General features: G+C 32.2%; 1 protein-coding gene across 1 annotated transcript; it reads left to right on the top strand.

The window, feature by feature from the left end:
• Nucleotides 1-4,960: 4,960 nt before the first annotated feature.
• On the top strand, nt 4,961-9,350 carry LOC110886822 (UDP-glucose 4-epimerase GEPI48). The gene is made up of 9 exons (XM_022134673.2): nt 4,961-5,368; nt 5,490-5,539; nt 6,961-7,096; nt 7,209-7,310; nt 7,668-7,895; nt 7,986-8,064; nt 8,549-8,631; nt 8,768-8,859; nt 9,036-9,350. The coding sequence occupies exons 1-9, from the start codon at nt 5,180-5,182 to the stop codon at nt 9,133-9,135; spliced, it is 1,059 nt and encodes a 352-aa protein (XP_021990365.1). The 5' UTR covers nt 4,961-5,179; the 3' UTR covers nt 9,136-9,350.
• The last annotated feature ends 3,549 nt before the right edge of the window (nt 9,351-12,899 follow it).

Here is a 12,899-nt window from a genome sequence, read left to right as displayed (position 1 = left end):
TGAAGCAACATATGTAACATCTTTTATTAACAGTAAGCTCTTGACAATAAGTCGATTGAAATACTCCTCGAATAATTCAAGTGGATAAATAATTGTGTTCATATTGGTATACAGAAAAGAAGTTTTTGCTGAGTAGGTTACCCGTGACATTATAACAACCAAATACACAACCAAAACATTGCTTGTATATTGTCGGTCATGATTTACTATAGTTATGGCTTGACTAAAGACCATCAGTTGCACCTTGACCGAGACAGTATCCTAGTTTACTCTTTGTGTCTCCCATATGTAACTACATCTTCCTATAGTCTAGACACATTCGAATACCATACAATTATATTCAATTTATCGAGAAGCACCATATGGTGTATGAATAACCTACCGCATTTGTAATGTCATAATTTTTTTATTGTTTGGGCATTTGAACTTCATTCGTAGTTGAGTTGGTTCGACTTATACTTCTTCCAACCACATTTGAGGCCTTTGAGTTCCGGTAGTCAAGTTTGGAGTAGAGTGTGTAATGAAGGGTAAAAAATGATAATTTACATTTCGTAGCCAGACACATTTATCCATTCTATCACTTAATTTTGTATTTGTATGATATCCTAAGGCGTAATAAACTAACAATCAATCAAAAATTGCACTCAAATACATCGAAAATGAAAGATATCCTGGAACTTATTGTATCTTTTCATTTGTTTCTTGTGAGAACAGTTATAGGGATTAGTAATGAAGCTACAAAGGCGCCACTAAAGCTACAAAGGATTACAAGTTAAGAACTAACTTGGTAAACTTTGTGCTACGATTACAAGTTAAGATCTAACATTGTAAACTTTGTGCTATGTAATGAAGTAAAAGGAGTTGTAAGACGATCACAAACCCCGCAAAATAGAACCGTTAGACTCGTCACAGAGAGGAGGTCTCTCTGTGACAATAACCTCTTAGAGAAAGAAAGCCAATGTAAAAGAGAAAATATTGAGGGAATTATCTGAAACATACCTAGTAAAGCAGAATTGGATATTTATATAGTTGACCCTTGCTAATGTGGACTTCTAATTCTAGTCCCCACTCGAATCTCACATGAGTGGTTTGTTCGGGTTTGTGTTTCGTAGTCTAGTGTTCGTCTCTCAACTTACTTTTCGTATATTGTATAGTTTGTTGATCATTATTATGCTTGTGATCCAACCTTATGGAAACTTCCTTATGTCCCTTATCCGGACTTGTGAGTGTGTTACCCCTTCAAGCAACCTTAGATATAAATTTAGATATTAGTCTTTACTTGTACATTGTAATAATTTCCTTAATTATGACTTTAATTGGCTTGGGAACTTGGTTGATTTGTATTTTTATACCTCTTTAACTCAAAATATAAAAATCACGCTTTACTTGTTTTAGGTCACATACATTACTCGTTAAATTTGTACGTAATTAAATCACACGATGTCCGTGTCAGATTTCTTTCACTATATGGACCATCAGAATTTCATATAATAAATTCATGATATTATAGGGAAAGAGTTGTATTTCGAAAACTAGAAATCTTTGTAAATCACTACTTTTTGACTTTTTGTTATAAGAATCTTGGTGGAGATATTATTTGACTAAGAAGGCTAGGAAGTGATCTTGATCATCCATTTAGTTAATCAAGTGCTAAGATTAAATAAATGAAATTGAAGCAAAAAAAAAAAAAAAGAGGCGCGTGGGTTTGTTAGAGACATTCTATTCAATCCAGCACAATAGTTTCTCTCTCCTCCAATTCCACCTCATTTTTTAAACGTTAATAACTTTTTCATACGACATTATTTTTTTATAAAAATTGCACCAAAAAAACGAGCGTTTTTTATCTTTAAAACGAGTATACTATTGCTATATTGTCGAAAAAAATTTTGAAAACCCAGTTGCGTAAAACGCAATGAAAAAAACATAAAAAATGACTTTTTCTAAAACGCGACGCACAAAAAACACAAAGTATTGTCTTATTTCTAAAACGCAATAACCAGAAAACACAAATAAATGTCTTATTTCTAAAACGTAATAGGCTAAAAACACAAAAAAAAGTGTACTTTCTAAAACGCAATGGACTGAATGTGTTTTACCTAAAACGCAATGCATCCAAAACACTTAAAAATGTCTTATTTCTAAAACGCAATGGCCAAAAAACACTTAAAAATGTCTTATTTCTAAAACGCAATGTCTAGAAAACACATAAAAATGTCTTATTTCTAAAACGCAATGGCCTAAAAACACAAAAGAAATTGTTCTCTCTAAAACGCAATGAACTGAATACACATAAAAATGTGTTTACCTAAAACGCAATGAGTAAAAACACTTCAAAAATGTTTTATTTCTAAAACGTAATGACCAGAAACTGTTGTTCACAGAACCAGAAACTGTCTAAAATGCAATGACCAGAAACTGTTGTTCACAGAACCAGAAACTGTTGTTCACAGAACCAGAATCTGTCTAAAACGCAATGACCAGAACCTGTTGTTCACAGAACCAGAAACACTGTCTACGAATGCAGTTTTGTATGTGAATTGTCTTCACCAGGAAGCATGAGATAAAAAAACTGTCTACGAATGCAGTTTTCCAAAGGCAATTTACAGAAAATTTAATTTTCTGATGCATTTTTATTAAAGCAGTTTAATCGGAAAAAAAAAAATTCCGAGCTACCAGGAGCTCAACCCCAGCCAGGGGCTCTACCCCTTGGACCCCGCCAGGAGCTGCCGCCCCTAGGACCTCGCTACCAGGGGCGCTGCCCCCGGACTCCTGCCAAGATCGTAAAACGCAATGACTAAATCAAAAACCCAGATCGTAAAAATGAAATTAAAGAATTTCTTACATGGATCGAAGTGATTTCTTCAACAATTGACGAATTTTGAATGATTGAAACACCTATCAGTGCTCGAATCGAACGGATCGAGTGATTATCTTCAAAATCACCGGAAAAACGAGATTTTGAATGAAATTAAACTGGGTTTTCTTCAAAAAAGCTGAAGAACACGTTGATCGGGTGTTTGAATCATTGATTGGTGATGAAAATCGCAATATAATGTAGTGATTATTGAGATAGAAAGTGAAGTAATGGTTGAAGATTGTGGGTTTTGAAAATGGTGGGTTTTAAAGTTACTGGGTTTTGAAAAGGAAGAAGAAAGAGTTGGATTGACTAAAATACCTTTTTTCTTTATTTTAAATGTTGCCACATGTCCTAATTCTATTGCTTTCTACACTTCCTAGCCAAAATAAACTTCAGATTTGATCTTTTCCCATAATAATTTTGTTATTTTGTATGATATTTAGGTTTTTTATTTAAGATTTCTAAAAAAAATGTATGATATTTAGGTTTCTTATTTAAGATTTGTAAAAAAAATAAATAAATGTTTACTCTTAATCTCTAATCGTATGTGGGCCAATTTTTTCTCTAGTAATGGATATACACACATGAATGATTAACATTGCTTTATCGATACTTTACGAATTTGATAAATTTTTATTTATTTTGTTTATAAAAAAACTAGAAAAGATTTTATACGATAAAACTATTATTACAATATTCAAATGAAAACCAACCACTTATTAATAAATAACGAACCGATAAAATAAATAACAGAAACACGTCATTTAAATAAAAGAGTAAATTTCACTTTTTTGTCCTTTATGTTTGTACTAAATTTTGAAACGTGTCCTTTAAAAGTTTTAGTTTCAGTTTATGTCCAAAAAACACATGTTTTATATCACTTTATGTTCTTTACACCAAACTGAGTTAAATTACCTAGTTAGGTTTATTTAATGCAAGGGCATAATTGTCTTTTCAAGTTTTTACTTATTCATCGCCCCCTTTTAACCCCTTTATACATCTTCTTTCTCAATTAGTTTAGGGTTTCAAAATTTTCAGATTATTAAACCCTATAGATCATAACTTCTTTTACTGTTAAATATAAATAAATGGTTACTATTAATATGAGCTGGTGGAAAATTTTATTCGGGAGAAAAAGCCAATTATGGCAATACATTACTGGTTCACTACCAATAGTGTAATAATACCTGAAGATACGGAAACCAACTAGCATCGAAAGCAAAAACCATAAAATCGAATTTTGGTGGTATCTATCGAAAACCATTGAAACAAGTACTGATACTTATACAAATACAAATGTTTTGCAATCCATTTGATTTGAAATGATAATTATCTTGAGCTTTAATGTTTAGATTTGAAAAATCGGATATCTTTCTAACAACTAACTACTCATTGATTATTCATCTGTATCTCATCATGATAGTTATATCCAAACATAACAAAAAGACTATTATTTAAAATTCAAAAATTATTAAACCCTATAAATCATAACTTCTTTTACTATTAAATATAAATAAATGGTTACTATTAATATGAGCTGGTGGAAAATTTTATTCGGGAGAAAAAGCCAATTATGGCGATACAACACTGGTTCACTACGAATATGTAATAATATCTGAAGATACGGAAACCAACTAGCATCGAAAGCAAAAACCATAAAATCAAATTTTGGCGGTATCTATCGAAAACTATTGAAACAAGTACTGATACTTATACAAATACCAATGTTGTGCAATCCATTGGATTTGAAATGATAATTATCTTGAGCTTTCATGTTTAGATTTGAAAAACCGGATATCTTTCTAACAACTAACTACTCAGTGATTATTCATCTCTATCTCATCATGATAGTTATATCCAAACATAACAAGAAAACTATAATTTAAAATTCAAGCCATGAAACACGCGCAGTTGGATAAACATCAATTCAATTCAATTATCATAAAGGAGTCAAAATTAGATAAAAAGATAGCGTCATAAAATATAAAACAATAATACATATCCAATTTTGATTTTAAATCCCACTAGTCAATTTAAGAAAACGCAACAAGCTTCCAGAGATCTCCACAATTCTAAATCTTTAATCTTTCAACTTTAACCATCTATCACTCAATCATAATATCTAACTGGTTTCCGTCTTTTTCTCCCCAATTAACGATTACTACGAGTAACTACAACCCTATAATCAATCATTTATCCTTCTATCTGTCCCACTCATTCAATGCTTATAAATACACGTAAAAATCTCCCCTCATCATTTAACAGCCTCTGTCTCTCCAATTCCCATCTCAATCTTTCTATTCCGGCGGCTAAGAATTCCGAATGACGCGGCCGATGTGCATACTGGTGACCGGTGGTGCCGGTTATATAGGAAGTCATACTGTTTTGCAGTTGTTGTTAAATGGTTACAGTACGGTGGTGGTTGATAATTTGGATAATTCGTCGGAAGTTGCTATCAGTCGGGTTCGAGAACTCGCTGGTGATCGTGGTCGTAATCTGTCTTTTCACAAGGTTTGATTGTTAGTTTTGATATGAATTGGGTTCTGTTTTTTTGTGGAATATTCATTCATTCTATTTTTGGTATGAATTGATTCCCTTTTGGATGTTGTTTGTTTTATTGATTTTTGTGCAGATGGATATCCGGGATAAGCCTGCACTAGAGCAGCTTTTTGCTTCTACAAAGTACAATTTCTTTTCATTTCTACTGTTCTATTTTATCGTCTGTCTGTGTGATTTGTTTGTTAAAAGTTTGTTTTGTATCGGGTCAAACCACTTGTAAATAACACTTTTATAAAGTGTTATAAAGAGTTATACATGACATATAACCGTTATATGTCATGTATATACATTGAAATTTAACTAAAACGAATACTAATATAAATTCGATTGATTTAAGTAAAACCGAATACTCTATCGTATATGTTCGGTCATCATCAGGATGAAATCGGTACCAGTACCAAAGTGTATATCTCGTAAGTTAACTAAAACCAAAACCGAATACCACGGGACCGTTACAGTACCAAAGTGTATATCTCGAAAGTTAACTAAAACCAAAACCGAATACCACGGGACCGTTAAAAGTCCAGAGCCGATACCATACCGCATAATACCGACAGTGGCGAATTCATGAAATTTTTTCAGGGGTTCCCTTTGCTAGATTCTCACTATTTTTTTTCTAAATCATACAAGGTTTACACTAAAATTTTCCATTTTTTTCCAAATCGAGGGGCCCCTAGATCCGCCACTGAATACCGATACCGAAGTGGGTTGCGGTGCAACTTGTTGCCCGTTATTCAAAACCGAATACTGTACACGGGTATCGGTATGAAATTTTTGTGGTGCAACAAGCATGTAAGCCTGAATTGTAAATGATTGTGACAAGGCTCTTTTCATAAAGGAGGCCAAACTATTTAAGCTTGGTATGAATCCAACTATTCAAAGCTGCTTTATGAGTCACACAAGTAAGTATCTAGTTTTGTGAAAAAGAAAAACATTTTGAATAATGAAAAGAATAATGAAAACTTTCTTTTTACTTTTTAAGTGTTTGATAATTTGTTATTGTGTAGATTAGAAATTGTAATTAAGTATATTTTTGGTTATCAAAATTTTGTGATGCTCTTCATACAACTATTTATCCTTTTTTGTAAGATTCAATAACTGGATACATATTTGAGTGTGCTGTAAAGTAGTGTCAGTAGTTGGGACCTTGATGAAAATTGGGTGACCTTTATATTTATTATTCTAACTTTAAACCTTAAAAGGAATCAAGTGCAACATGTGTTTGGTCTTCAATTTTGATTATAACTTCCACCTTTTACCAACTAAAATATAGCAAATTGGAGACACAGGAATATACCCTAATTTACTATTTTTATTTCTCTTTAAAAATTGTGTTTTTACAAAGTTTTGAAACTCTTATTTAAAAAAGTTAATAATAATTGAATAAAACTTTTTGGTCTTACTCTTATGAAGACAAATGGCTGCTAGATGCTGTCTACCTTGTTTGTTAGTATATTCTTAAAAAGAAAAATAGAATGTGCCAAATTGTATATGTATTAGTTTATTTATTTTTTTTTTGGATACCAATTTTGGTGGCGATATAGGTTTGACGCGGTTATACATTTTGCTGGATTAAAGGCAGTTGGTGAAAGCGTGCAGAAGCCGTTGATGTATTACAACAATAATATCGTTGGTACTATAACTTTATTGGAAGTTATGGCTGCCTATGGCTGCAAGAAGGTATCCCATTTATTAAGTTTTTTTTTTTTTTTTTAAATTAAATTGGTTAAATGGTTAAGTAAAGAGTGTTAATGAGACATGGTTGTATTTGTATGTTTTTTGAACATTTCAGCTTGTGTTTTCATCATCGGCTACTGTTTATGGCTGGCCAAAGGAGTTGCCGTGCACAGAAGAGTTTCCCTTGTCTGCAGCCAACCCGTATGGACGAACAAAGGTATCATTGTCTTGCCACATATTTTTATACTTATTGAGTTTATAAGCTTTTTTGCATAAATTGAAGTGTAAGATGCGACTGGTAGTTTCTTAAAAGTCATTTTGCCTTAATCAGTAGAATCCGTGACCGAACCACTAATTATGGTTTCAAAGAACGACTAACCAAATTGGTCAGGTTGATTGGGTCGGCCGTACCTGATAAAACGGTTAGGTTTAGGCGGTTTGAACAAGGTTTTTTTTTGTCTAGGTAGTTTTTTTTTGTAGTACGTTTTTTTGTAAAATAGTACAGATGGATCATTAATAGTCAAAGAAGTTTTAGAAGATGTGACATCTAACTAGTAAGATTTAATCCTTTCAGCTAATGATCGAGGAGATGTGCCGAGATGTATATGCTTCAGACCCTGAGTGGAAATTTGTATTGTTGCGGTATTTTAACCCTGTTGGTGCACATCCCAGTGGCCGAATTGGCGAAGATCCTCATGGAATTCCAAACAATCTTATGCCTTTTATTCAGCATGTTGCTGTTGGTAGACAACCTGCGCTTAAAGTGTTCGGAACTGATTACTCCACAAAAGATGGAACTGGGGTATGTGTTTGTTTTCATTGTTTCTTTTTTGTTACTTATATTGGTATTGGATTGTTCATTATTTTTTATTTTTTTTTTTCAAATCATTAGGTACGTGATTACATCCATGTCGTAGATTTAGCAGACGGACATACTGCGGCGTTGGCGAAACTTTCTGATCCCAAAATAGGTGGGTCTTTTACCATTTTAATGGCCGATAAGCGAAGCTTATGTTACATGTGTCGTAGAGCTAAAGCACAAATAATAAAAGAGAATTTTTTTTAGGGGAAATGATGTATTTCTGAATCCTTAAACGTATACATCAAACCCTCTTTTATACGGAAAATCTAAATTCGTCAAGTTGTACCAAATTTTAGAAAATCAAAATTGACCGGAAAAATAAATAAGTAAAATTGTAAGTTGATGAAAAATAGGAATTTGGACCCCAAGAGTCGGGCCAAACCACTTGTGGACCCCGTAACACCAAACAGAGTGAAAGTTATGTCTGTTTTAAGTTGGGCCTTTTTCTAGCCCACTTGCTTATATCCCGTTGACCCAAACATGATCCATGTCAACATGTGACATTGCAAGAATGGTGGATTCATAAAAATGTTTATACATTTTTTATGATGTTTTCTGGTCATAGTTTATTAATTTTTTTTTTTAAATTTTAGGTTGTGAAGTTTATAACTTGGGGACTGGTAAAGGGACATCTGTTTTGGAGATGGTATCAGCCTTTGAAAAGGCATCAGGAAAGGTACTGCATTTTTAAGATTCCTTTACTTAAATTTGTTGAGTGCTTTAGACCATTGACAAAAGGTCAAACAATTGATGTGCACTTTCTGAAAATCAACTATTGCAAATATTAATTCTCTTTGATACTGTTTCTCCAGAAAATCCCATTAATAAAGACTGCACGACGACCTGGTGATGCTGAGATTGTATATGCGTCAACAACAAAGGCAGAACGCGAGTTAAACTGGAAGTAAGTGTTCGACGGGCAATTTCAACCCGTTTATATAAATCAATTTATTAACAAATGTATGTTGTAATTGTAGTAACATTGATTTTAACAATATTTATATTAGTAACAGATGCATGTTGTTATTGTTAGTAAGTTGACATTATATTATTAAAAATTTATTGTATTGTAATTTGTAGGGCAAAGTATGGAATAGAGGAGATGTGCAGAGATCAGTGGAACTGGGCTAGCAGGAATCCTTACGGCTATCAGACTGAAGCAAAGAAACTTGGTGCATGAACATAAAGTTTTATAGGGAAGGAAAATAATAGTTAGAATCCCAGCTTGCTTTTATCTTATATGGTACATAAGTTTAGTTTTTTTTTTTTTTCTTTTTATGATTATGTCATACATTATATTATGCCATCTAGTTTTACATAAATAATTCATAATAATCATAAAATGTAATGTCGTATTGATCATGTATATATAATACGTAATTATTATGTTCCAAATGCCCATTTTAATATATGTAATAACACATGAGAGTTGAGATCATGCACATACGTTGAGAACCATAAGAACAAATCTGAATCATCTAAATTCTAAATCAACGGATGATATTGATTACGATTAAAACCCTTTTAATTAAGGCAAATTGGAAATAAATAACCCACCTTTTTAACTTTGGCCGATAATAATCCAAAGTCAGTTAGCCGATAATAATCCGAACTGGTCAATTCTTTTTTTTTTTTTTGGAAAATAGCCCGCCGTTAAAATAGCTTAACGGAGTTAAGTTTTTTTTTTTCCGAAGTACAAACCGATGTTTTAGAGCTTTTGATCAGAACGAGGATACGAGTTGATTGATGTAAAAACTTACATCGAAATTGTGCTCGAAATGGCTTGATTTTTGTTAATTGGAATTTAAACAACTGAATTGAAGCACCGTTTTCGTGGGTTGAGGGCAGTATTTTGAGGTAAGTTTTACATCAGTCGACTCGTATCCTCGTTCTGATCAAAAGTTCTAAAACATCGGTTTGTAATTCGAAAAAAAAAACCTTAACTTCGTTAAGCTATTTTAACGGCGGACTATTTTACAAAAAAAAAAAATTGATTAGTTTGGATTATTATCGGCTAATAACTAACTTGGGATTATTTCGGCCAAATTAAGAAAGTTGGGATTATTTATTTCCAATTTACCTTTAATTAATAAACATTATTATAAGACCAGGGGTAATATAGTAAAAGTGGTATTTTGTGTACCCACCAAATCTCCGAACTCTCAGATGGTCCCCACTTTTTATATGATAACGTATAAAAACTCCTTCCATCGATATATGTGTTTTGCTGATTATATAAAAAATGTGTTGTTAAATATACCTAAAAGTCAACCTTTCGGGAGAGAGAAAGGTGAGCAGGAGAGAGAAAATGAGTGTCATTAATTACCTAAAGTATTAATTACCTAATATTTGTATTTTATTTTTTAATTATTAATTACAATTATTAGTTTTTATCATATAAATGCTTTAGTTTTTTAATTTAAGATGGTTAATATATAAAGTTGGCATACTCTTGTGATCTGTTTATTATATATAATTTGTTTATATAAAGTTGGCATACTCTTGTGATTTGTTTATTATATATAATTTGTTTATATATAAAGTTGGCATACTCAAGTTGAATAAAAAGTCGTTTGAAATGTGTAAAAATATTAGATGAACTTTTATTTATTTATGATGAACTTTTTCACTTTTGCGTTTATAATAAAGTGTCTTTATTATTTATTTATTTATTAATATTGCTATTAATACTAATAACGATATAACAAAATATAAAAAAATAACAAAAGTATCTTTTTTCCAGGTAAAACCGACATTCAAGAACCTCAAGTTCAAAAAAAACTCGTGGACGACCAAGCTTTATCGTCGTGAAAGTGGTTTTGTCGATCTAGGTGATTAATTGTTTTAATATTTGCACGTTTACTGTGTTATTAGAGACTCGTTATTTATTTATGATTAACTTTTTCACTTTCATATTTATAATAAAGTGTCTTGATTATTTATTTATTAATATTTATACTAATACTAATAATAGTATAACAAAATATAAAAAAGTAACAAAAGTATTATGAAATAAAATAACATAAAAAAACATAATCATTACTTTTGACTTTCTAATAAAACATAATTATTACTTTTTATTTTATAATAAAAGAATACAATAAAGTAGTTAATCATTACTAAATTTGACTTTTGGGTATATTAATCCTTGTGATGGGTATATTTATCACACCCCTATAAAAACAAAACAATTTCTCATCAAACCCTTTAATCAAAACACATTGCTATCTATTTGATATCTATCTCAAACCAACCAATGAATAATCTCCAACTGTTCATCTTCTTTTTCCGAAGAGGTGCGATCATTTTCCGGTTTGTGAAGATTATGCTGATCGAGGGAAACTTGAAATCAGGGTAAGGCTATTTGTCTCCAACTGTTCATCTTCTTTTTCCTTTTTAGGGTTTTTTTTGGGGGAAGTTGTTGTGTGGTTTTAGTTGCTAGTAATCGGAAGTTCCGATTGATGATGATGGAAAACGGAAGTTGGAAGTTTATTTTGTGATTTGATTTTTGTTGAATCGATTGACGTTTGACGGAGATGTGTGCTGACGGTGGTGTGTACTGACGACGATGACCACGGCGTTGTGTGTTGAAGGGTTGTTGCTGCCGGAGATGTTCACGGTGGTGTTTGCTGACGGGTGATGTTTGCTTTCGTCGAAGTCCACAGCGGTGTTTTGCTTCCGCCGGTGTGTGTTGACTGTGGTGTTATGAATTATATGACATAGTGTGTGCTAACTTCAATTTATTGTATTGGTTTTTTTTTTTTTTTGAAAAAATAGTGTAGTGCTGACTTCAATTTATGGTGTTGCGGTGATCAGGTACTGAACATAAGGAGCCAGTTGAACCAAAAATGGATGAAACAAAGTGGAAACTAAACATCAATCGAAAAGGTATTTTGGGGTATTTTGGTTTTACGGATGAATCATACATTAATTTCCGATAGTAGGAACGTTTGGTATTATATAACACATGTGCTGGTTGTTATTTTTGGCTTATGAGACTTATTGTGGTATTTACTTTTTTTGTTGATTATATTGCATGTTCAGTCTCACCGAGAACCAAACATGAAAAGGGTGACAAAGTTGAGGTGTTCAAGGTTTAATAAAAGTCCCCAAAGGTTTGCACATTGGAATCGACACTATGTTTTAAAATGTTAAAAAAATGGTATTTTATGGTTTGAATTATTTTCATGAAGGTCTTGAAACACCACGATCCAACAAAGGAAAGGGATACAAGATTAATACAATTAAGGTGCCCTTCCAAAGAAAAAAAAATATGAAAGCAAAAACAATGTTGAGGTTTACAAAATGTAATAACGGCTTGTATTATGATACAATTAAGTTTCATTTTCAAAATACTAATATATGTGATATTATGTATATAAAAGATTGTAGGAATTAGTTCAGAAGGAATAAAAAAAGAGGAGTTGATCGTAAATCAAAAAGAGGTAAGCATTTGTGTTTTTCTTATATAGTGGATTTATTTTGTCAAAATTAGTGTTATTTGTTGATTTCTAATAAAAAGTTATATTTTACAAGGTGGTAAGATAAAGAAAGAAAAAACATGTGCCACTCAACCACATCATGACTCTTACGACGACTTCGTTAACCCACCAAAACGAAGTAAAGTCGAGCATTCGAATTGCGATAATGTCGACGCACCATACATCGCCCTATCAACCAATAGAATTAGGATACGGTACAGCCCAATTCATATGGCAAGACTACTATGGTGTCTTTTGGTAGAACAGCGGCTAGCGATAGAGAAAATAGGGTTCGGGGGAATATTGATGATGGATATAACAACGGTCCCAAGAATGCTAGGGTTATAGTTGGTTTCTAATTATAACCATCGTAATAACACATTAAATGTCGGTACACACCAAATTAGGATCACCCCGGGTTTGATCATGGATGTACTAGGCATACCAATGGGTCATGTAGATG

Source organism: Helianthus annuus, chromosome 2, assembly GCF_002127325.2.
Source record: "Helianthus annuus cultivar XRQ/B chromosome 2, HanXRQr2.0-SUNRISE, whole genome shotgun sequence".
Classification (NCBI taxonomy): domain Eukaryota; kingdom Viridiplantae; phylum Streptophyta; class Magnoliopsida; order Asterales; family Asteraceae; genus Helianthus; species Helianthus annuus.
The sequence above is the reverse complement of the archived record's forward strand: the minus strand, read 5'-3'. Positions and strand labels throughout refer to the sequence as shown.

Excerpts from the sequence above, each read along its gene's own strand:
- LOC110886822 (XM_022134673.2), top strand. The coding sequence starts at position 5,180 with ATGACGCGGCCGATGTGCATACTGGTGACCGGTGGTGCCGGTTATATA. Across the intron at positions 5,540-6,960 it reads CAGCTTTTTGCTTCTACAAA|GTTTGACGCGGTTATACATT; the intron begins GTACAATTTCTT and ends GTGGCGATATAG. Across the intron at positions 8,860-9,035 it reads GAACGCGAGTTAAACTGGAA|GGCAAAGTATGGAATAGAGG; the intron begins GTAAGTGTTCGA and ends TGTAATTTGTAG.